General features: G+C 57.4%; 1 protein-coding gene across 2 annotated transcripts; it reads left to right on the top strand.

The window, feature by feature from the left end:
- The first annotated feature begins 9,398 nt into the window (after nucleotides 1–9,398).
- LOC142910656 (uncharacterized) lies at nucleotides 9,399–22,697 on the top strand. Of its 2 annotated transcripts, none has more exons than XM_076060015.1 (7): nucleotides 9,399–9,550; nucleotides 10,317–10,437; nucleotides 10,816–11,006; nucleotides 13,092–13,474; nucleotides 15,368–15,530; nucleotides 19,892–20,317; nucleotides 21,634–22,697. In XM_076060015.1, the coding sequence occupies exons 1-7, from the start codon at nucleotides 9,460–9,462 to the stop codon at nucleotides 21,879–21,881; spliced, it is 1,623 nt and encodes a 540-aa protein (XP_075916130.1). In that variant the 5' UTR covers nucleotides 9,399–9,459; the 3' UTR covers nucleotides 21,882–22,697. The 2 variants fall into 2 exon arrangements, with proteins under 2 accessions (XP_075916130.1, XP_075916131.1); XM_076060016.1 differs by having other exon boundaries at nucleotides 9,402–9,550; nucleotides 20,159–20,317.
- Nucleotides 22,698–23,872: the final 1,175 nt, after the last annotated feature.

Here is a 23,872-nt window from a genome sequence, read left to right as displayed (position 1 = left end):
AGGGAACGAAAGAAGGAACGAGGGAAGGAGGGAACGAGGGAACGAAGGACGGAAGGGGAAGGAAGGAGGGAGGGGGAAGGAAACAAGGAGGAACGAGGGAAGGAATGAAATGGAGAGAACGTCAGGGGCCAGAGTGGTGGTGGTGGTGGCTGCGTTGTTGTTGTTGTTGCTTCCGTTCGTTCCTTCGCTCGCAGCAGTGGCGAGGGAAGGAGGAGGAGCGAATGAAGGAGGTGGTGAGGGAATGATGAGTAGAATGAAGAGTCTTGTGATGAGTAGTGGTGGTGGTGGTAGTGGTGGTGTGAGTAGTAGTAGTGGTAGTAGTGGTAGTACTAGTGGTGGTACTAATGTGATGCCGCCGCCACGGAGCCGATCGGCGGGTGGCCCACCTGCGATCTCGCCGCCCCCGAGCAGCGAGGCCGACGCTGCTTCCACCTCACCACCCCCCCACCGAAACACACACGTACGCATTCCCCCCACAATTAGAGCGCATGGGGAGACACCCTGGCTGACAGGTTTTCACCCAGAAGCCCTCGTAAAGGGATAATTTTCACGGTTTCCTGCGGCCAGGGAATTAGACGGTCTCCTCCGACGCTAACACACACCGTGGCGCCGTGACTTGAGTGGAAATGACATGTTCATGGCGGGGCTGCCCCGCCACCGCGGTTAGTACGCACCTCACGCACACGGGTCGGCAGGGCAGGTAGGGGGAGGGCGGAGCCTCGAGCGGCGGGAAAGTAGGGTCGCCCTCTGGTTGGATGGCCGCTGAGCAGGTAAATTTAGATGCGGACGTCGCTGAAAGCAGCGGCCCGGGGATGCTGGAATACAGGTGGGCGTACCAATTGGCGAGGGATCCCAGCGAGCTGATTGGCCAGCGAGTCGGCACTAGGTAGCCCCTTTGATGTAGAAAGAATAAAGCGGGTCAGGGCGAGGGCAAGAGCTCTCTTGCTGCTCGAGTCAACTCCCGGCCCGTCAACTCCCCAGTCCAGCCACTCGAACGTCCGTGAGACGTGTCGACGTGCCGCGAGGACCAGCCGACAGTAACGACGAACCGTGAGTAAGAGTGAGAGAGAAAGAGGGAGTTGGGTCTTAGCTTAAAAAGCCTGAGAGGGTTAAGTGGAGAAGGATATGTAGAGTATAGTGCCGACTATCGAGAGATAGATTGTTCCTGCCCCGCTAATCCCGACTGACTCAGTTAAATAAGGGCTCGCTGACCCGGTGGAATAAATCGTCGGCGATCCAATAACGGACTGGTGTGGTTTTTGCGGATGTGTGGGAAGAGCGTGGGAGGGTGTGTCTGCTTGCAGTGTCGCGTATGGTTGGGGCCCGCGAGTGAATATCAGCCTAGTGTGGGTCTCGTGAGTGTGTGGAAAGAGAGTGGAAGGGTGGGTGCGCTTGCTGTTAGCGGTGGTCGCCGCGTGTGTGGAGCGGCGCCGCGTGGGGTGTGTGCGCTAAAAACCCTCGGCTGCGGACTCCCACGTTGCGAGCGGATACCCATCCCGCACGCGTGCCCATCGCTTAGCCCCTTTAAATCCATTTAATCCAATCCCCCCAATCGGCGGCGTGGGTACGAGTGGCGTCGCTTGCCCTCCGACCTCTAACCCCCTGTTACCCGCGTGTGATTGGTGCGTGGGACTGCGCGGGTGGGGAGCGTCGCGTTCGAGTGCCGGCGAAGCGCTAGCAGGTCTCAGGGCGGTCGAGGGTGATGCCTCACCGGCAGGAAACCCGGACTCGGGGGGGGGACAGCCCAGGAAGGGGAACAGGAGTGCGGCGATCCTTCCCCGCCCTGTGAGGAGCGCAGCGGCGGCAGCTCCCACACTAGTGGAGAGTCTGGGGGCGTCGGTACTTCGCGGGCAGGGTCGCAGGCAGGGGAGATCCCGGGGGCCGACGACCCCCACATAATGGTGTCAGAGGTGGTACGATCCCCCGCACCTCCAAGGGAGAGAGGCGCCCCACCCCAGGCTAAGATAAAATGCACGTTCACGGGCAAGGGGATTCCGTCATGGAAATCGTTTGCCCGCAGCATCAGAGGTGCAAAGAATTTTAATGGCTGGACGGACGCGGAGGCGTTGCAGCAGCTGGAGATGCACTTGGATGGGCGGGCAGCCGACTTTGTAGAGGCTTTGCCTGCAAGCGCACAAACCCAGTGGGGGGAATTAATGCGCCGGCTTGAACTACGCTTCGGCACGTATGATGAGGAGGAGGCGCAGGCGGCCTTAGAGGCGCGCCGCCGCCAACCCGGTGAGGATTTGCGAGATTATGCCGAGGACGTGCGCGCGCTAACCCAGATCGCGCACCCGGAGTATGAGGCGAAAATAATTGATGACCTCGCCGCCGGGAAGGTACAGCGATATTTGGTGCGTACCCCGTGGTGGAAACCAAATGTAGACGGGGCGCACCTCCCCTTCGACACCCTTGTCGAGCGCGCGCGTAAATGTGAGAAGCTCTCCGGTGAGCGCACGCAGCCCCGAGGGCGGGGACGGGAGTGCGCCGTGGCGAGCTTACTCTCCGACGAGGAGGAGGAGGAGCTCGCCATCGCGACAAGGGGATGGGCAAGGGAGCCCCCGAGACCCCGGGAGACAGTACCCGGATGGGATATACAGGCCAGCATCGGGGGGATGGAGCACAAAATGGGCCGAGATATGACCAAGCTGCAGTCCTCCGTTGAGACCAAGCTGCAGGCCTCCGTCGAGACCATCCAGTTCGAGATGGGGGAGCTGCGCTCCACGGTGGGGGGGCTAGCTGGGAGGGTATCCCGACTAGAAGCAGAGTCTGGGCAGCGGCGCACTGGGGGTAGAGGGAGCGGGCAGGGTGCCCACTACGGAGCCACCACCCCCCCCCCCCCCCCCCCGGGCATGTTATATGTGCGGCCGTCAGGGGCATCTCGTGAGAGACTGCCCTCAGATCGCCCGCGCTAGATATGCCGAAGGGTTAAACGCCAACGCCCCCCTAGAGAATGGACCACCTAGGGGTGCAATCGACGCGGTCCCAACACATATCGACGACAATGGGAATAATGGCGAGCGAGTGATCTTCACACAGGTTCCAGCGACAACGCCCGTGGACGCGGTGACTCCTGGCGACTGGCTACGGGAGCTGGTGGCAGGAATCACGGGGGCCACGTCGCTGGTGGAAGGGCAGGTCAACGGAATGTGTACCCGGATCCTGCTGGACACGGGGGTGGTGGCCTCGCTTGTGAGCGCGGCACACTGCAGCGCGATCGGGGTCGACGTGAGCCACCTGCAGGCCCCGGACCGCACACTGCACACGGCGAGCGGAGCCGGAATGGGGCTCCTGGGGAGGGCCACCCTGGAGGTCCGCATAGGCCACCAGGTGTGCACCCAGGAGTTCTACGTCTCGAGTGTGCTGTGGCACAAGTGTATCGCAGGTACCGACCTCCTGGAAAAGCTGGGGCTCAACGTGCAGCCCCGCCAGCGATGCGCCACCATGGAAGGCAGCAGGGAACAGATTCCATGCCTGGGACGGGAGCTGAATCGCCCCCGCTTCACACCCGTGGCCGCTACCCTGACGACGGCCGTCACCATCGGGCCGCTCGCCGAGATGCTGGTGCCTGTGGCGACACCCTCCACCGACCCCGCGCACCGACCATCGGGGGAGGTAATGCTAACTCCTCACCCGGAGTTGGCAAAACGATATGGGGTTGTGGGATCAGCCACGTTGGTAAACGCCGATGGGGGCCGATTGCGTGTGTTTAACCCCCACGGCACCCCGGCAATACTGCGATGGCGCACCACAGTAGCCACCGTGCACCCCCTACACGCGCGCCACTCCAGCGACTCGGTATTCGCACTCTGGGCGGAGGACCCCGGTCGCCCCGAAGACCACCAGGACCTGGCCTGGCGAGTCGGCCCGACTCCCCACGCCGAGGTCGTTCCCCTGCTTGACGCGTTACACGTACCTTGGGCAGATTTACCTAAGGGAGAGGCCGATCAGCTACGCGGGTTACTGCGGGAGTACGCCGACGTGTTCAGCGAACACGATTCGGACGTGGGTCGCACAGATCTCGTTAAGCACCAAATCGACACCGGTGCCGCCCGACCCATAAAACTCCCCGCGTACCGCGTGGGCGCACCCGAACGCACCCAGATCAAAGAGGCGGTCGGGGACATGCTCCGCGATAACATAATTCAGCCCTCGGCGAGCCCCTGGTCTGCCCCGGTGGTACTAGTAATGAAAAAGGACGGGTCAACCCGGTTTTGCGTCGATTACCGCAAATTAAACGCAGTCACCCTCGGCGACGCCTTTCCCATACCGCGCATCGACGACACCTTTGACAGCCTCGCCGGAGCGCGGTATTTTTCCACCCTCGATCTCGCGTCCGGGTACTGGCAGGTGGAGATGACGGAGGAGGATCGGCCGAAAACCGCATTCACCACCCCGATGGGACTATTCGAGTTTCGAGTACTCCTGTTCGGGCTCACCAACGCGCCCGCGATGTTCCAGTAGCTGATGGAGTTGGTGATGCGGGGCTTGCAGTGGGAACAATGCCTGATTTACCTGGATGATGTGATCGTTTTCAGTAGATCTCTGTCTGAGCACTGGTCCAGGTTACGGGAGGTGTTCCAGCGACTGCGAGCGGCTCATCTCAAGCTCAAGCCCCGTAAGTGCTACATCGCACAGCACGAGGTGGGGTACCTCGGACATCGCGTCAGCGAGGCAGGGGTGCGCACCGATCCGGACAAGGTACGCGCCGTAGTGGATTGGCCACAGCCAAGGAACCTGACAGAGATAAGATCATTTTTGGGGCTCGCCACCTATTATCGTCGATTTGTAAAGGGATTCAGCGAGATTGCACGCCCCCTCACCCAACTCACTTCCCCTAAGAACCCCTATCAGTGGACGGAGGCCTGCCAGACGGCCTTCACCACCCTCAAAGACCACCTCACCCACACCCCCACCCTGGCTTTCCCCGATTTTACCACCGACTTTATTTTGGACACTGACACCTGCAGCAGCGGGCTGGGTGCGGTGTTGTCGCAGGTGCACGAAGGGATGGAATGGGTTATTGCGTACGCCAGCCAGACCCTGAGCGGGGCCGAGCTGAACTACTGTGTGACCCGTCAGGAATTGTACGCTGTGATCTTCGCGTGTAAACAGTTTCGGCCGTATTTGTACGGCAGGAAATGTCGGGTGCACACGGACCATTATGCTCTGCAGTTCCTCCTCACCTTCAAGGAACCGCGGGGGCAGATGGCCCGATGGCTGGCGCAGCTGCAGGAGTACAACCTGCAAATCGAGTACCGGGCGGGACGGACGCATGCAAACGCGGACGCCTTATCACGGCGACCCGCGGTGTGTGCCGAGACGAGGGCGGAGGAGGCCTGCCCGTGCTTCACGGGGGGACGTTGCCGACAGGCAACGGACCCCCGGGAACCCGCTGAGCCTAACCCCCCCCCGGCGAGAGAGAGTGCGGTATGCGCCACAGACCCCCACAGGTGGAGGCGCGGACCCAGTCGACCGCCCGGCAAGCGCAGGGCCCACGACTCAGGACCCAGCGGACCTATCCGCCCCGATCGGACGGATCCAGGAGGACGTCGGCTGCGCCTTCCCGAGCCTGAACGACGAGCAGCTGAGGCAGACCCAGCAGCCGGATCCGGATCTGGCGGCGGTGGAAGCGGCCCTGCGGGAGGAGAAGAGCACCCTACCAGGGCCCTGGAGCGGTTTGTATGCCCGGTTGTGTGTGCAGAACGGGGTGGTACGGGAGTTAACCGAGGCCGGCCAGCCGGGGTGCAACTGTGTTTCCGCCCAGGTGCGACCCCAGCTGCTAAGACTGGTGCACGACCACCCGCTCGGGGGCCATGACGGGGAACGGCGCACTCGTGAAACCCTGCGTCGCCAGTATCTCTGGCCCAAGTTAGCACAAGACGTGGCCGCCTGGGTACAGGGCTGCCGCGCGTGCCAGCAATGCGGGCCGAAACCAGCGCGATACCAGGTACCCCTGAGATCGTTCCGCATCAGTCGAACGAATCAACTGGTTGGGATTGACCTGCAAGGGCCATTCCCGCGATCCCACCGGGGCAACCGATATATTCTCGTAGCGGTGGAGTACTTCACACGCTATCCCATAGCGGTGGCCATCCCCGATGAGACAGACCTCGTAGTGGCCCGAGCGTTCGTGGAACACTGCGTACTGAAGCACGGGATCCCCGAACGAGTCATTACCGACCAGGGTAGTGAGTTCGAGGCAGAGCTATTCCAGGCGCTGTGCCGGGAGTTCGGGATCCAGAAGGACCGAACTACGGCGTACCACCCCCATGCAAATGTGATGGTAGAGAGGATGAACCAGACTCTAGCCAGGAAGCTTAAACGCATGGCGGCCGCGAATCAACGGGACTGGGACGAACACCTCCCCTATGCTCTGTTCGCCTACACCACCACGGTACACACATCTACGGGACAGACCCCGTTCCTAATGATGTTTGGTCGTCAGTCTCGCCTACCCACAGATCTGCTGTTCGGTGTCCCTCCACCGCAATGGGAGGAAGGGAGCCGCCCCGTGGAGCATCTGATGGAGACCCTACGAGGAGCGAGGGGCCGGGCCTACCCGCAAGGCGAGGCCGCACACCAGAGGCAGGAGCAGGGGACCCGACCCCGAATGGAGCCCCCTTTCTACTCGGCGGGCTCTAAGGTATGGCTGCACACCCCTCGCGTCGGGGCCGGGCAGGCGGGGAAGCTAACCACCTACTGGCGGGGACCCTGGACCGTGGGACGACAGATCTCCCCCTGGACGGTACTGATTCAGGGGGGGGAGAGAGGCCGGGAGATGGTGGTCAACGTCCGGCAACTAAAACCATGGAGGGCGTCCCCAGCGAAGGAGAACCCCGCCGCTCGAGTACCCCGAAACCCCTGGGTCCCCACACCCCCCATACCCGGGGGCCTCGCACGGTATATGGGCCCCACGGAGCCCCGGGCCCCGGGGGGTCCTGACCCGGGCCAGGGAGGACGGGGACGACGGCCCCTAAACCCTACCGCCCCCGAGTTTGTCTCCCAGCCCGCAGGTGCCAAGGACCAAGGAAAACCGCTGGAGCGGAGGAGGAGACCGCCGCCCGAACTCCGGGAGACGGAGCCACCACCCCCGAGGCCGGCCACGAGGACTGGACGAGTCCCGCGGACCCCGCGGCGCTACCTCGTGGGAGCAACCCAGGCGAGGTGCTCCAGTCAACCCGGGACGGGGACTGGCACCTCGGGGGGCTATGTGGTGCCACAACAGCGAAGCCGCTCCGTCGAAACCGGGCCCGTCGCTGTGCTGCTGCGACGAGAAGCCACCCGGCTCCCATCACAGCACTTCCCCTGCCACCCTCCCCCCCCCCCCACCTAAACACACACACACTCAAGTAGGGCCTCATGGGGAGGGGAGGGGGGCACCTGCCCTGAGTTTTTACCCGAGAGGCCCCCTCGTGGGGGTGCTCCACGGTTTCTCAGGGTCAGGGAATTGGCAGGCACCCCCCCCCCCCAGGCCAAATGGCACTTGGCGCCGTGGCTTAACTTAGAATTAAATGACCACGGCGAACCCACTGAGAACTGCAGTGAGGAGATGCCCAAGACACACACGGACCAGCAGACAGGTGGGGAGCGGGGCAGCGTGGGTTAAGCGTCTCTACCCATGGTGCACCGCGGGCTAGCGTCTCTACCCATGATGCACCGCGGATTAACGGCCCTACCCATGATGCACCGCGGAATAATGGCCCTACCCATGATGCACCGCGGATTAACGGCCTGACCCGCGATGCACCGCGGATGGACGGTGCGAGGGCTTTGAAAGGAGCATAAAAAGGGACGCTTTGGGGAGGCACGGGGCCATTTTTATTTGACTGGAGATCAACAGGAGGGAGGGATCGGGGAGCCGTCACCTGACTGTTACTCGCACGTCCGTGAGACGGGGCAGAGAACAGCCAGATTCTGTTTACAGCATCATCTATCCGCGACCTCCATCGCTGCGAGGTCGGACCGTAAGTACGAGGGAGAGAGGTAAGACAAAGGGACGAAATTCGGAGAGAAAATAGAGGGCAGACAGGTCCATTAAGTATCAGGGAGTAGCGAAATAGGTTAGACCGGTCCTGCTGGTCCGTACTGACACACACAGTCTAGTTCGATACTCGCGGGGAATAAAACCACTAATAGGATAAAGCTGTTTCGTGGTCACTGTGAGTGCGAGGAGGGAGACGAAGTGTTTGGTGTTCGCATATCGGTACGAGTGTGTACAGAGTGTTGTGTGTTCGCGCGCATACGCGGCTGTTTGCAGCGAATAAGGGAGTAGAACGTGCTTAGTGTCCGTACCTGTACGATCGTTTACAGTATTGTTCAGCGCGCGCGTACCTACACGAATATCTTCGGCGGTGCCCAGCGCTCGTGTACCTGCGCAATAGCCTACAGTAGCGCTTTACGCTTGCGCGCCTGTGTGACGGGGTGGCGGGCGCGCACTCGCGCAATTGTCTAATAGCGAATTAAGCGCCTGGCGTGTGCGAATACGCAGCTGTGTAAACAGCCCGTTAAATCGGAGCAAAGTAATCGCGGCGTGTTTGTTTTGGCTTAAGCGCGTGGAGCGTGGGTGGGAGGGAATCCCACGGGGGCGCGCCGCGCCTGTTTATTCCCGTGCAGGACGGGGTTTTACTTTGCGAGCGCGCTCACCGCGACACGCCGCCGTTGAACAGGGTAGCGCATCGCGAGCGCAAAGCATACGAGCCGCTAATTAAGCTACGCAAACGCGGTCGACATCCCAGGCAGAGGTACAGGGGGGCGAGGCATTAGGGGTCGGTAGTCTGGACCTGACAGCAGCCGGGGGGGTAGCGGTGTGAGTGAAACGGGGGAGTCGGTGGGTAAAGCGGGGGACGGTAGCCCCCACAACACACACACACATAGTGTACACACACAGGTACACACACACAGGTACACACACACAGGTACACACACAGGTACACACACACAGGTACACACACACACAGGTACACACATACACAGGTACACACACAGGTACACACACAGGTACACACACACAGGTACACACACAGGTACACACACACACAGGCCCACACACAGGTAGACACACACACAGGTACACACACAGGTACACACACAGGCACACACACACAGGTACACACACAAACAGGTACACACACACAGGTACACACACGTACACATACAGGTGAGCATCACACCCACACACGATAGTCGATCATGTTCAATTCTCATGTAATACAAGTAGGAATCGATTCATTAAGATTCATTTTCGACCACTTAATTCTCATGTTATCCGAACGGAAATCGATTTAATTAGCTTAATCAACTGTATATCGATTCCCATGTTATCCCAATAAAAATCGACTCTATACATCCATTACTCTACAATAATCGATTCCTAATGTTATCCCATTAAGAATCGATGCGAGTATAGTTAATCGAACCGGGAATCGAATTTCTCTGCACGTGACTAAATATCGCTCCATGGCGATGCGTCAACTCGTCTCTAGACTTGGCCTACTCTTCCTCTTCCTCCTGCTCCTCCTCCACCTCGTCACGTGGTGCAGCAGCCACGGTGAGCCGGGCCGGTCGATACATCGGGTGCCAGGTTGTGGTGGACGTGGGGAGCGGTGGTGCAGTGGTTAGCGCACTGTGTGAGTGAGTGTGTGGGGAGCGGTGGTGCAGTGGTTAGCGCACTGTGTGAGTGAGTGGGAAGCGGTGGTGCAGTGGTTAGCGCACTGTGTGTGTGGGGAGCGGTGGTGCAGTGGTTAGTGCACTGTGTGTGTGTGGGGAGCGGTGGTGCAGTGGTTAGCGCACTGTGTGTGTGGGGAGCGGTGGTGCAGTGGTTAGCGCACTGTGTGAGTGAGTGTGGGGAGCGGTGGTGCAGTGGTTAGCGCACTGTGTGAGTGTGTGGGGAGCGGTGGTGCAGTGGTTAACGCGCTGTGTGTGTGTGGGGAGCGGTGGTGCAGTGGTTAGCGCACTGTGTGAGTGAGTGTGGGGAGCGGTGGTACAGTGGTTAGCGCACTGTGTGTGAGTGTGGGGAGCGGTGGTGCAGTGGTTAGCACACTGTGTTTGTGTGGGGAGCGGTGGTGCAGTGGTTAGCGCACTGTGTGTGAGTGTGGGGAGCGGTGGTGCAGTGGTTAGCGCACTGTGTTTGTGTGGGGAGCGGTGGTGCAGTGGTTAGCGCACTGTATGTGAGTGTGGGGAGCGGTGGTGCAGTGGTTAGCGCACTGTGAGTGTATGGGGAGCGGTGGTGCAGTGGTTAGCGCACTGTGTGTGAGTGTGGGGAGCGGTGGTGCAGTGGTTAGCGCACACTGAGTGCCGTTTGCCCATCTCCCCAGCCCCGGCTTCCCCACTGAATGTGCGCGTGGAGTCTCGAGACCTGCTGACACAACTCCGCTGGGAACCAGCTAACGTGAACCCCGCCACCAGCAGCGTCACCTACAGAGTGGAGAGCAAACGGTGAGATGCTCGCTCACTCACTCACCCACTCACTCACCCACTCACCCACTCACTCAGTCACTCACCCACTCACTCACTCACACACTCAACCACCCACTCACTCACTCACACACTCAACCACCCACTCACTCACTGACTCACCCACTCACTCACCCACCTACTCACTCACCCACTCACTCACTGACTCACTCACTCACCCAGCCACTCACCAACTCACTCACTCATCCACCCACTCACTCACTGACTCACTCGCCCACTCACCCACTCACGCATCCACTTACTCACCCACTCTCTCACTCGCCCACTCTCTCACTCACTCACCCACCCACTCACTCACCCACTCCTCACTACCTCCTCCCCGTGTCTCTGTCTGTGCAGCTATGGACGAGCCCACTGGCGGACCGTCTGCGCTGCCACAACAGAGACTCGGTGCGATGTCTCCTCAGCTCTGCGGCATCCCGGTGACCGCTATCACCTGCGCGTCAGAGCCACCGTTTCATCGTCATCACCGGTGGCCTCACCAATCTCCTTGCCCTGGGTCGTGGTTGAGGTCTTACCCTTGAAGACAAGTCAGTGGCTTTGTCTATGTGTGTGTGTGTGTGTCTGTGTGTGTGTGTCTGTGTGTTTGTGTGTGTCTGTGTGTCTGTCTCTGTCTGTGTGTATGTCTGTGTATTTGTCTGTGTGTCTGTCTCTGTATGTCTGTGTGTATGAGTCTCTCTGTGCGAGTGTCTCTGTGTGTATGTCTGTGTGTAAAGTGTCTGTATGTGAGTGTCTCTGTGTCTCTGTGTGTGTGTCTATGTCTCTGTGTGTGTCTGCCTGTGTGTATGTGTGTATGTGTCTGTGTGTGAGTGTCTCTGTGTGAGTGTGTCTCTGTGTGTGAGTGTCTCTGTGTGAGTGTCTCTGTGCGTGTCTCTGTGTGAGTGTCTCTGTGTGTGAATGTCTCTGTGTATTGTCTCTGTGGGAGAGTCTCTGTGTGTGTGTCTGTGTGTGTCTCTGTGTGTCTATGTGTGTCTCTATGTGTGAGTGTCTCTTTGTGTGTCTCTCTGTGTGTGTCTCTGTGTGTATGTGTCTGTGTGTGAGTGTCTCTGTGTGAGTGTGTCTCTGTGTGTCTGTGAGTGTCTCTGTGTGTGAGTGTCTCTTTGTGTGTCTCTATGTGTGTGTGTGTCTCTGTGTGAGTGTCTCTGTGTGAGTGTCTCTGTCTGTGTGTATGTGTGTCTGTGTGTGTGTGTCTCTGTGTGTGTCTGTGTGTGTGTCTGTGTGTATGTCTGTGTATTTGTCTGTGTGTCTGTCTCTGTATGTCTGTGTGTATGAGTCTCTCTGTGCGAGTGTCTCTGTGTGTGTCTGTCTGTGTGTATGTGTGTCTGTGTGTGTGTGTCTGTGTGTGTGTGTCTGTGTGTGGGTGTGTCTGTGTGTGTGTCTGTGTGTCTCTGTCTCTGTGTGTGTATGTCTGTGTATTTGTCTGTGTGTCTGTCTCTGTATGTCTGTGTGTATGAGTCTCTCTGTGCGAGTGTCTCTGTGTGTGTATGTCTGTGTGTAGAGTGTCTGTATGTGAGTGTCTCTGTGTCTCTGTGTGTGTGTCTATGTCTCTGTGTGTGTCTGCCTGTGTGTATGTGTCTGTGTGTGAGTGTCTCTGTGTGAGTGTGTCTCTGTGTGTGAGTGTCTCTGTGTGAGTGTCTCTGTGCGTGTCTCTGTGTGAGTGTCTCTGTGTGTGAATGTCTCTGTGTATTGTCTCTGTGGGAGAGTCTCTTTGTGTGTATGTCTGTGTGTGTCTCTGTGTGTCTGTGTGTCTCTATGTGTGAGTGTCTCTTTGTGTGTCTCTCTGTGTGTGTCTCTGTGTGTATGTGTCTGTGTGTGAGTGTCTCTGTGTGAGTGTGTCTCTGTGTGTCTCTGTGTGTCTGTGAGTGTCTCTGTGTGTGAGTGTCTCTTTATGTGTCTCTATGTGTGTGTGTGTCTCTGTGTGAGTGTCTCTGTGTGAGTGTCTCTGTGTGTCTCTGTCTGTGTGTATGTGTGTCTGTGTGTGTGTGTGTCTGTGTGTGTGTGTCTGTGTGTGTGTCTGTGTGTCTCTGTCTCTGTGTGTGTATATGTCTGTGTGTAGAGTGTCTGTATGTGAGTGTCTCTGTGTCTCTGTGTGTGTGTCTATGTCTCTGTGTGTGTTTGCCTTTGTGTATGTGTGTCTGTGTGTGTCTCTGTGTGTCAGTGTCTCTGTGTGAGTGTCTCTGTGTGTGTGTGTCTCTGTCTGTGTGTGTCTCTGTGTGTCTCTGAGTGTCTCTGTGTGAGTGTCTCTGTGAGTGTCTCTGAGTGTCTCTGTGTGAGTGTCTCTCTGTGTGTCTCTGTGTGTCTCTGAGTGTCTCTGTGTGAGTGTCTCTGTGTGTCTCTGTGTGTCTCTGAGTGTCTCTGTGTGAGTGTCTCTGTGAGTGTCTCTGAGTGTCTCTGTGTGAGTGTCTCTCTGTGTGTCTCTGTGTGTCTCTGAGTGTCTCTGTGTGAGTGTCTCTGTGTGAGTGTCTCTGTGTGAGTGTCTCTGAGTGTCTCTGTGTGTCTCTGTGTGTGTCTCTGTGTGTCTCTGTGTGAGTGTCTCTGTCTCTGAGTGTCTCTGTGTGTCTCTGAGTGTCTCTGTGTGAGTGAGACGTCATCTCCCCCCCCCCCCCGTGTCTCAGCTGTGCTCAGCGCTCCTACGGTCACCATGATGCTCCACAAGAACGCGACGGTGGAGGAGGAGGAGGGTGGTGATGGTGGTGAGGAGAAGGAGGAGTGTGGTAGTGAGGGTGAGGATGAGGTCTACAAAGATGACGACGATGGCTACGACGATGACGACTACGATGATGATGATGAGGGTGTTGGCGCCGACGGTGATGGGGCTGACGGCGATGGCGACGACGATGGGTACTATGACGACGATGACGACGAGGGAGAGCCGAAGGCGTGGGAGCTCTCCGTGGGGGTCTCCATGAGGAGTGGGTGGAGGAGGAGGATGGCGCAGTGTGACGTGCTGTACCACCTGCAGGCAGAGGTCTCCACACGGAGGGGCGTGACGAGCATGGTGAGAGTGGGTGGGTTGGTAGGTGAGTGGGTGGGTAGGTGAGTGAGTGGGTGGGTGGGTGGGTGAGTGGGTGATTGAGCTGCTGAGTGAGCGGGTGGGTGGGTGGGTGAGTGAGTGGTGAGTGAGTGGGTGGGTGATTGAGCGGGTGAGCGGGTGGGTGGGTGAGTGGGTGAGTGGTTGAGTGGGTGAGTGGGTGGTTGAGTGGGTGAGTGGTGATGCTACTAGTACTACTGATGATGATGATGATGCTCAGGTTAACACGTAGTTGGCGTACGCGACCAATATCCATAAGAGGTTTTTGGGTTAGGTCGCGTAAATATATAAATGTTGTGTCGTTAAAACCCGCCACCACCCGACACAGCCAACTAGTAAGGGTTGTCACGTAAACAGAACGTGCCAATTCGTCACTAGTGCAACACTAGTGTGTAGTGTATAGTGTAGTGTACTAGTACAGCACACCAGTTGTGTGTTGGAGAGCCAAGCCACAACATTTACAGTCTGAGTACCGTGACGTTTCGCCGGTAATTACAACAAGCTTCATCAGGCGACAGACAGATTTGTGAAGTCTTCCTGTTTCGTTCCTTATATAGAGGCCTAGATGTGGTGACCACCCTTCTGCGCTCTTGCACAATCATGGGTGGGGGGGGGGTGGAGTGATTACTGAGGCAAGGCACATGAGGCATGTGCATTATGCAAGCCCTTTGCACTTGTCTTTCCTGTCTATTGTGTTGAATAAAATAGCCCTACCAACAATAATCCCTGCTGAAGTACGCCGCCCTTTGTAGGCATGCATTTAACTAATGTATTATTTGATGATTCGCTTACACGCAGCACTAAGGCGGTAGCTATCCGAACGGTTAAAGTTATTTCGATTTGGTTCTATTGGGTAAAGTCACGTAGGTGAAAATAAAATAACAAAAAATCACAACGTTTCGGCCACAACACAAGCGGCCTTCATCAGGTGAAAGGACGAGAGTATGGATCCTAGCAGTCACGAAAGCTTTAAATCTAGAATTATTTCGATTTCTTTCAATTTCGATAGATTCTCTAATTAGTCTTGGCCAGTAGGAGCTAGTTTTGCACAAAACTTCAACATCAATGGAGTGTGTCATTGTTGGCACGCGTGTTCTGCTACTGCTGACAGTTGTGTTTGGGAGAATTTAATGTTTCTCTGGTGTTCTTTTAGTCTCGTGCTGATCATTCGTCCTGTTTGCCCAACATAACATTTACCACACGTGCAGTTAATCCTGTACCACACCTTCTGTTGATAGCTTCGGTAATACATGTTTTGTAGCAGATATTAAATTCTGTATTTTATGTACCGTGCCAAATCTGACTCGGATGTTTTGTTTTCCCAAACATGTGGCGGGTTCATCAGCTACTCCCGCAATGTACGGTATTTTGATAGTTTTAATTACTTGGGCGGTTTCAATGCTCTTGTTATTTGATGTGGTTTTGGTATTCAATGCCCTCTTTATTTGTGCATCATCGTAACCGTTCATTTGCAGCGCTTCTTTAACATGTTCAATTTCACTTCTCAGACTGTCACCATCTGACACTTTCTTAGCTCGATGAATGAGCGACTTGACAAGAGCAGATTTCTGTTGCGGGGTGAAGGTTGTGACTCTGCATTCAGATAGGCGTCAGTACGAGTTTTATTTTGGTAAATACTGAGTGTTATTGTGTCACTTCTACCCCGTCTGAGCCGAATGTCCAGAAATGCCAACTCTTTGGTTGTTTGGGTAAAGAAATGTTGGAGTTCTGTCAGCCTCTGTCAGCTTCATGGTGAGACGATTTAGAAATGCGTTCAGTGTATCTTTGCTGTGTGCCCAGACCACCAATGTGTCATCCACATAACCAGGCACACTAAAGCCTTCTGCTTGCCACTGCCAGGAGCGCTTTGTTGGGTGCCGCTACCGCCACCCGGTGCCTCCGCCTGGCGGCAAGGATGAGTACTGCGTCCGCGTGAGAGTCGTAGCTCGCTACCCACGGTGGAAGACAGGGGAGTGGTCTCCACCGTCGTGTGTCTCCGTCCCTCCACCGCACAGCGCCGTAGGTGAGTGGGTGGGTGGGTGGGTGAGTGGCTGAGTGAGTGGGTGGATGAGTGGGTGGGTGGGTGAGTGGCTGAGTGAGTGGGCGAGTAAGTGAGTGAGTGGGTGGGTGAGTGGGTGGGTGAGTGGGTGGGTGAGTGATTGGGTGAGTAGTTGAGTGGGTCAGTGGGTGAGTGGGTGGGTAAGTGGTTGAGTGAGTGGGTGCGTGAGTGGTTGAGTGAGTGGGTGGGTGAGTGATTGGGTGGGCGAGTGATTGGGTGGGTGAGTGAGTGGGTGGGTGAGTGATTGGGTGAGTAGTTGAGTGAGTTGGTGCGTTAGTGGGTGGGTGAGTAGTTGACTGAGTGGGTGGGTAAGTGGTTGAGTGAGTGGGTGCGTGAGTGGTTGAGTGGGTAGGTGGGTGAGTGAGTGGGTGGGTGAGTCGGTGGGTGAGTGGGTGGGTTAGTGGTTGAGTGAGTGGGTGCGTGAGTGGTTGAGTGGGTAGGAGGGTGAGTGAGTGGGTGGGCGAGTGCCGCACCCGTTTAGCCCCCTCTATCCGGCCTAACAAAAGCTGTTTAGGCATGCGGTGGCTGGGCATGCGGGCTACATGACCCAGCCAACACAGCCTTGCCTGCCGGAGGAGCTCACCGATGGGACTTTGTCCAGATTTTTCTGGGATTTGTGAGCTCACACAATCCAGCCTGGTTAAACCCAGGATGGATTGTAGGCAGGCCAGCGTAAATGTTTCCAACCGGCGAAGATGTTCCATTAGGGGAGTCCACTTTTCGCAAGCGTAGAGAAGGGAGGGAATGACTGTGGCCGAGAAGACCTGAAGATTCGTGCAGAGTGACAGACCAGGTAGCTTCCACACAGCGTTACGCAACCGATGAATAGATAATGCCGCTCGACTGATTCAGAGTGAGACCTTTGCTGTCCAACCGGAGCCAGTCATGAGCACACTGCCCAGGTATGGGAAACTCTCCACTCTCTCCACAACTCAATCACCGATTGGGAGTTGTGGGAGTGGATTGTCCAATGGTACAAAATACCCAGGCAGGTGCTTAGTTTTGGTGGAACTGATGGTTAAGGCCCCACCTCTCAGTGGCAAGCTCCAGGTTTAGCAGCAGCGCCTCCAACTCCTCCTCTGAATGAGCAGCTATTACCAGATCATCGGCATACGCAACGTGGTTGAGCAATAGAGAGCCATCCCTCAACCCCACCTGGGCATCGATCAGCCTCCCATTTTATCTGTGTAATGGGTTCCGGAGACACTTCGGATAGGAAACTCCTTTATTACAACACAGCACTCCCACAGTCCTTCTGATACACTGCTACAGCCTAGGCACACGGCCTGCTCCTAGCGTGCCGTGACACTGCCTACGCCGTGGGCTCCTCCGCTGTGACCACCCTAGGGGAGGCTACCCTGACCCCACCCAGCCAAGGTGACCACCCTAGGGGAGGCGACCCCTGACCCCAGCCAGCCAAGGTGACCACCCTAAGGGAGGCGACCCCTGACCCCACCCAGCCAAGGTGCGGGTCCAGACTCTGGCTGCCTCGGACCTCACCCTTACAAGGGCGTGGGGCCGGGAGTCCCAGAGTCACACCACCGGCCCAGAGTCCCACCACTGGCCCAGAGTCCCACCACTGGCCCAGAGTCCCACCACCGGCCCAGAGTCCCACCACTGGCCCAGAGTCCCACCACTGGCCCAGAGTCCCACCACTGGCCCAGAGTTCCACCACCGGCGAAGAGTCCAACCACCACTGGCCCAGAGTCCCACCACTGGCCCAGAGTCCCACCACTGGCCCAGAGTCCCACCACCGGCCCAGAGTCCCACCACCACTGGCCCAGAGTCCCACCACCACCGGCCCAGAGTCCCACCACTGACCCAGAGTCCCACCACTGGCCCAGAGTCCCACCACCGGCCCAGAGTCCCACCACTGGCCCAGAGTCCCACCACTGGCCCAGAGTCCCACCACTGGCCCAGAGTCCCACCACTGGCCCAGAGTCCCACCACTGGCCCAGAGTCTCACCACAGTCCCGGAGTCCCACCACTGACCCAGAGTCCCACCACTGGCCCAGAGTCCCACCACTGGCCCAGAGTCCCACCACTGGCCCAGAGTCCCACCACTGGCCCAGAGTCTCACCACAGTCCCAGAGTCCCACCACTGACCCAGAGTCCCACCACTGGCCCAGAGTCCCACCACCGGCCAAGAGTCTAACCACCACTGGCCCAGAGTCCCACCACTGGCCCAGAGTCCCACCACTGGCCCAGAGTCCCACCACCAGCCCAGAGTCCCACCACCACTGGCCCAGAGTCCCACCACCACCGGCCCAGAGTCCCACCACTGACCCAGAGTCCCACCACTGGCCCAGAGTCCCACCAACGGCCCGCACGGCGTCCCGGCCCTTACAAGTGTTGAGGCGTAAATGACGACTCGGAGGAAGATCTTCATGTAGGGGCTTGCGCCAGTTGTTTTATTAAAGACTTCTCTTCACACACCACGACTCCGTGTACTGCACGCTCACTGCCTACACTCCACACCCCAGGGGAAGGGTACTGGGGAGGTCCCTAGCACACCCACAGGCTACCCTAGCCCGGTGCTAATCTCCCCCTACCCTGGGTCCCATCGCTCCCCCAGGGGAAGGGTACTGGGGAGGTCCCTAGCACACCCACAGGCTACTCTAGCCTGGTGCTAATTTCCCCCTACCCTGGGTCCCAACTCCCAACTTCACACGTTCCTGGCTCCCCGCCAACGACCTCGGAACACGTCACGGGGTCCCAGCCTAAATATCCCAGGGGGACATGACGTCACCGTCCCGGTCCCCTGTCCGTGCCGGAGGGCGAGCGCGACGTGACGTCACCAACTACCGCCTTGCACAAGGACGGCGGGGCGAGGGGGTCCAGGGTCCTATCAAGCTGCCGCCAGTCTTCGTTCTTCGGCTGCGCCTGGCTCCAGATCGGCTGGGGAGATCCCCTCTGGTGCCTCCTGCCCACCGAGGGGTGGGGCTGTCTGGGGTCCTGAGCCCCCAGCAGCCCCTCCCCTCTTGGGCTGCCGCTGCAGCCCCTCCCCTGACGGTTCGATGCACCGCCGTCACATCTATGGCGCTACGTCTGTACCAGATGGAAATTCCTCTGGTCTGGTACGGCCATCGAAGGCTTCACGAACTGCGTGGTCGAAATAGATGTTAAATAATGTGGGAGCCAGAGGACATCCCTGTCACACCCCAAGGTGGACAGGGAATGGCTCCGACTCCCGGCCACGTAGTTTTACCCGGGCCCGCTCACCATCATGAAGGTCCTTAATGATCGTGAGCAGAGGGTCAGGGACTGCAAAAGCACGAAGAACAACCCAGAGCCCAGGCCTACTGATGGTATCATAGGCCTTGACTAGGTCAATAAAGCAGAGATGTAGGTCTTGTTGGAATTCCCTACACCTCTGCTGTAGCAGACGGACAGAAAATATGGCATCTGTGCAGGACCGCCCTTTCCTGAAACCACATTGGGGCTCCGCAAGCCTCTCCTCAGCATGCCTGGCAAGGCGGTGTTGAATAGACACACAGACAGACACACACAGACACACAGACAGATAGCCACACACAGACAACAACAACCGCCATTTGCCACTAAGTGGCGGTGACGTCACCAAGATGCTTGTGCCAGGACATGTGCACCTTGAGGCCACGTGGAGTGTCAAACGCCCGCTGGCAGGTCACGGGGCAGACCCAGGTACCACGGGTCGACTGACTGAGATGACTGGCTAATGCACCACCTGTGCCCCCTACTGTGCCAACCTGCTGTGCTTTAGCCACCCGGCGCTCCGCTCGTTGTTGTGAGCGTCGCTCCTCCGCCCTCCGTTGTTGTTCGAGGGCGACTACCTCCAACTGCCCAGTAGCGTCCTTCACGAGCCTCCTCCACAGAGGCTGATCTTGACACCGCTGGTACCAGTCATCGGCAAGTCCACTCAGCTCCACGTCCTCCTGTACCACATCACTCCATCTCTTCTCCAGTCCATGCTGCGCCCGTTTAGCCCCCTCGATACGGCCGAACAAAAGCTGTTTCGGCATGCGGTGGCTGGGCATGCGGGCTACATGACTCAGCCAGCCCAGCATACAGACACACACACAGACACACACACATACACAGAGAAGTGATTAAGACCAAAACCTCCTCCTCCTCACTAACCTCATCCAACAACACTGCTCAGCATCCCACTCTGTCTGTGTCTCTCTGTCAGTCTCTCTCTGTTTCTCTGTCTGTATCTGTCTCTCTGTCTGTATCTGTCTCACTGTGTCTCTCTGTTTCCCCGTGTCTGCCTACCCATGTCTACCCGTATCTCCCCGTTATCTCCCCGCGTCTCACCGAATCTCCTCGTGTCCCCAATCCCGTAGCCATCACCACCACCACCGCCGCCACCACCACCACCACCGCCACCACCACCACCAATGCCACCACCACCACCGCCACCACCACCAATGCCACCACCACCGCCACCACCACCACCGCCGCCACCACCACCACCGCCGCCACCACCACCGCCGCCACCACCACCGCCGCCGCCACCACCGCCGCCACCGCCGCCACCACCACCACCGCCGCCACCACCACCATCACCACCACCCCATCCACCTCCCGCTCCTCCTCACCCTCGTCCACAGTGCCTACGGGAGACGAGGCGACGCTCCACGCCAGCAGCAGCACTATCTACCCCATCAGCTTGACGGTGGCCATGACGGTGCTGGTGCTGGCGGTGCTGGTGCTGTTCCCCTTGCTGGTGTGCGCCGTGCAGGGCAGACGGAACGCCGGCAAGCGTCCCGGTGAGCGGCGGTGGCGTTGCGGTGGCTACGTAGATGTTGACTGCCTCGCTTGGTACACGGGAGGGCGTGGGCTACTTCCCCGCCCCTGACACCCGTATATTTGGAGTTTGCGGTGTCTCCCTCATCATCATCATCGTCATCACGGTGGCTATGAGATGGTAACTACCTCGCCTGGATCATCTACATCATTAGACCTCCTTTGCCAGTACCAAAAAGGGGAAAAACCCTATTATTATTACCTCGCCTGGTACGCAGGAGGTCGTGGGTCCTATCCCGACCCTGACACTTCCTGTGTCTCTACGCGTTCAGAGCCATTTGGCTGCTGCTCCTTATTTGCCACCCGACAACGATGATGACGATGATGATGACGACGATGATAATGATGACGATGATGATGACGATGACAACGATGATGACGATGATGATGACGATAATGATGACGACGATAACGATGATGACGATAATGATGACGATGATGACGATAATGATGACGATGATGACGATAAGCCACTGAGTTGAGCTGTCACTTGTGGTAGCCGGTGTAGCTTCTACAAAACAAGTGACGTAGTAGCACAGCGGGGGGCTTACCTGGTAAGATACACAATATTTGTCTATATTTATTTTTATTGATTTGTTAACCTTTGCTATACCTGGCATGTGCCGACGGCGCGTGACATGTCAGCGTGACGAGTTTGCGTGACGTGTTTGCTGTTGTAACGTTCTGACCCCCGTACCCCCGACCGTACATTTGTGGATTCCGCCTCCTCCTGCTGCTACAACATGAACACAATATTCCCATTGTGTTCAAAGTCGAATTTGTTTTTGTGTTAAGTGGCGTCAATATATAAACGCTGTGTCGTAAAACCCGCCACCACCTGACGCAGCCAATTAGTCAGGTTTAGTGTCACGTAAACAAAACGTGCCAATTAGTTACGAGTTTATAGTGTAGTGTACAGTGTAGTGTATAGTGTAGTGGACAGTGCAGTGTACTGTCCAGTGTAGTGTACAGTGTAGTGTACAGTGTAGTATACTTGTTCAGTACTAACCGGTAGTGTGTTGTAGAGTAAACCCACGACAACGTTCACAATTCAAGTACCTGGTGACACCTCACCGGTAATTACAACAACCACAACCGGCATCATCAACATCATCATCGGGCCTGATGATGCTGCTGCTGCTGGCTGTTGTTTCGAGTTCCGTGCCTCCTGAGTGTTTTCTCCCCACCCTGCGTGATATTCTCGTTCCCCGGCGAACGAGCGAGGGGGGAACGCCCCAGGCCTGGTCCCCAAGCCTGATATTGTCTCTGCCGAGTGCAGGTAGCCACCGCCGCTGTCGCCACCGCCACCACCGCCGACACCGCTGCCACCGCTGCCACCGCCGCCGCCACCGCCGCGATGGAGCAGAAATCGGAACTTTAGGACCTCGTCCCCGCCCCCGGTTGACACCGCCGGATGAAAGCCGCTCCCCAAGTCGTCGCCACACCAATCACACCGCGCGGTGGTTAGGAGATGTCGACCACCTCGCCTGGCACGCGGGAGGTCGTGGGTTCCATCCCGACCCCTGACGATGCCTGCCGCCGCTGGATATTTCTGAGTTTGTCCCATAGACTCACCACACAGAGACCCATAGACTCACCACACAGAGACCCACAGACTCATCACACAGAGACCCACAGACTCACCACACAGAGACCCACAGACTCACCACACAGAGACCCACAGACTCATTACACAGAGACCCATAGACTCACCACACAGACCCAAAGACTCACCACACAGAGACTCATAGACTCACCACACATAGACACCCAGACTCACCACACAGAGACCCATAGACTCACCACACAGAGACCCACAGACTCACCACACAGAGACCCACAGACTCATCACACAGAGACCCATAGACTCACCACACAGAGACCCAAAGACTCACCACACAGAGACCCACAGACTCATCACACAGAGACCCATAGACTCACCACACAGAGACCCAAAGACTCACCAGACTCGCACAACTTTATCCATGGCCCGGTGGGTGGTGGTGGTGGTGAGGCTGTGTGCGTTGTTGGGGCGCGTGCACGATGCATCTTCCAGAACGATCCGAGAGAGTCGACAGAGAATCATCGTCCGTTCGACTTGCCCCCACCCAGGGGGGGGGGGGGGGTGGGGTGGGTGGGGGCGCTTTGCGCGTCACGGTTCTGTTTGACGTCGCCACGTGGCCCAGCGTTGGTTGTGGGTCACGTGGTCTGTCGTGGCAACGTCCCCTCTCTCCCTGCCTGCCTGCCCCCAGACTGAAGGGGGCATGGCAGCTGTTTCGTTGTTTGCTGGAGACATCGCGGTGGTGGTGGTGGTGACGATAATAAAGGTGGCGAGTTCACTTACCTGGGCTGGAACTCCTCCTCCTCTATACAGGTGGACGCGTGATGTTGTGCACGGGACTTGAACTATAAACGGAACGTTTTATTTTTGCCGGGTAAGGCCCTCATTGAGATGCGGCGTAGCTCTCTTTCAGAAGGCCCTGACCTGGCCGTTACAAATCATAGCTCTAGCAATTCGGTTTATTATCATCGTCGTCGTCATCATCACGTGGACCTTTAGAGCAGTTGACAAATACTCGACAACTCACGTTTCTCAAATGTGGAGGGGAAAACCAGAGGGCCCGGAAAAAAATCCACGCGACAAAAGGGACAGAGACAAAGTCTATACAGCAGCAGCAGCAGCGGGCATCAGGGTCGGCATGGAACCCACGACACCCAGACCCAGGGCTTGAATGCAGGGTGTCAGTGTCTCTGACACGGCCATTATGAACCCACTGAGAGACACCCAGACCCAGGGCTTGAACCCAGGGTCTCAGTGTCTCTGACACGGCCATTATGAACCCACTGAGAGAGAGAGACACCCAGACCCAGGGCTTGAACCCAGGGTGTCAGTGTCTCTGAGACGGCCATTATGAACCCACTGAGAGAGACACCCAGACCCAGGGCTTGAACCCAGAGTGTCAGTGTCTCTGACACGGCCATTATGAACCCACTGAGAGAGACACCCAGACCCAGGGCTTGAACCCAGGGTGTCAGTGTCTCTGACACGGCCATTATGAACCCACTGAGAGAGAGAGACACCCAGACCCAGGGCTTGAACCCAGGGTGTCAGTGTCTCTGACACGGCCATTATGAACCCACTGAGTGAGAGAGACACCCAGACCCAGGGCTTGAACCCAGGGTCTCAGTGCCTCTGACATTATGAACCCACTGAGAGAGAGAGACACCCAGACCCAGGGCTTGAACCCAGGGTGTCAGTGTCTCTGATACGGCCATTATGAACCCACTGAGAGAGACACCCAGACCCAGGGCTTGAACCCAGGGTCTCAGTGCCTCTGACATTATGAACCCACTGAGAGAGAGAGACACCCAGACCCAGGGCTTGAACCCAGGGTGTCAGTGTCTCTGATACGGCCATTATGAACCCACTGAGAGAGACACCCAGACCCAGGGCTTGAACCCAGGGTCTCAGTGCCTCTGACATTATGAACCCACTGAGAGAGAGACACCCAGACCCA

The sequence above is a fragment of the Petromyzon marinus genome, unplaced genomic scaffold (assembly GCF_048934315.1).
Source record: "Petromyzon marinus isolate PM22_M1 ecotype Great Lakes invasive population unplaced genomic scaffold, UKy_Petmar_22M1.pri1.0 PM_G_Scaffold_15, whole genome shotgun sequence".
Classification (NCBI taxonomy): Eukaryota; Metazoa; Chordata; class Hyperoartia; order Petromyzontiformes; family Petromyzontidae; genus Petromyzon; species Petromyzon marinus.
Note: the sequence above shows the minus strand (reverse complement) of the source record. Positions and strands in the feature narration are given on the sequence as shown.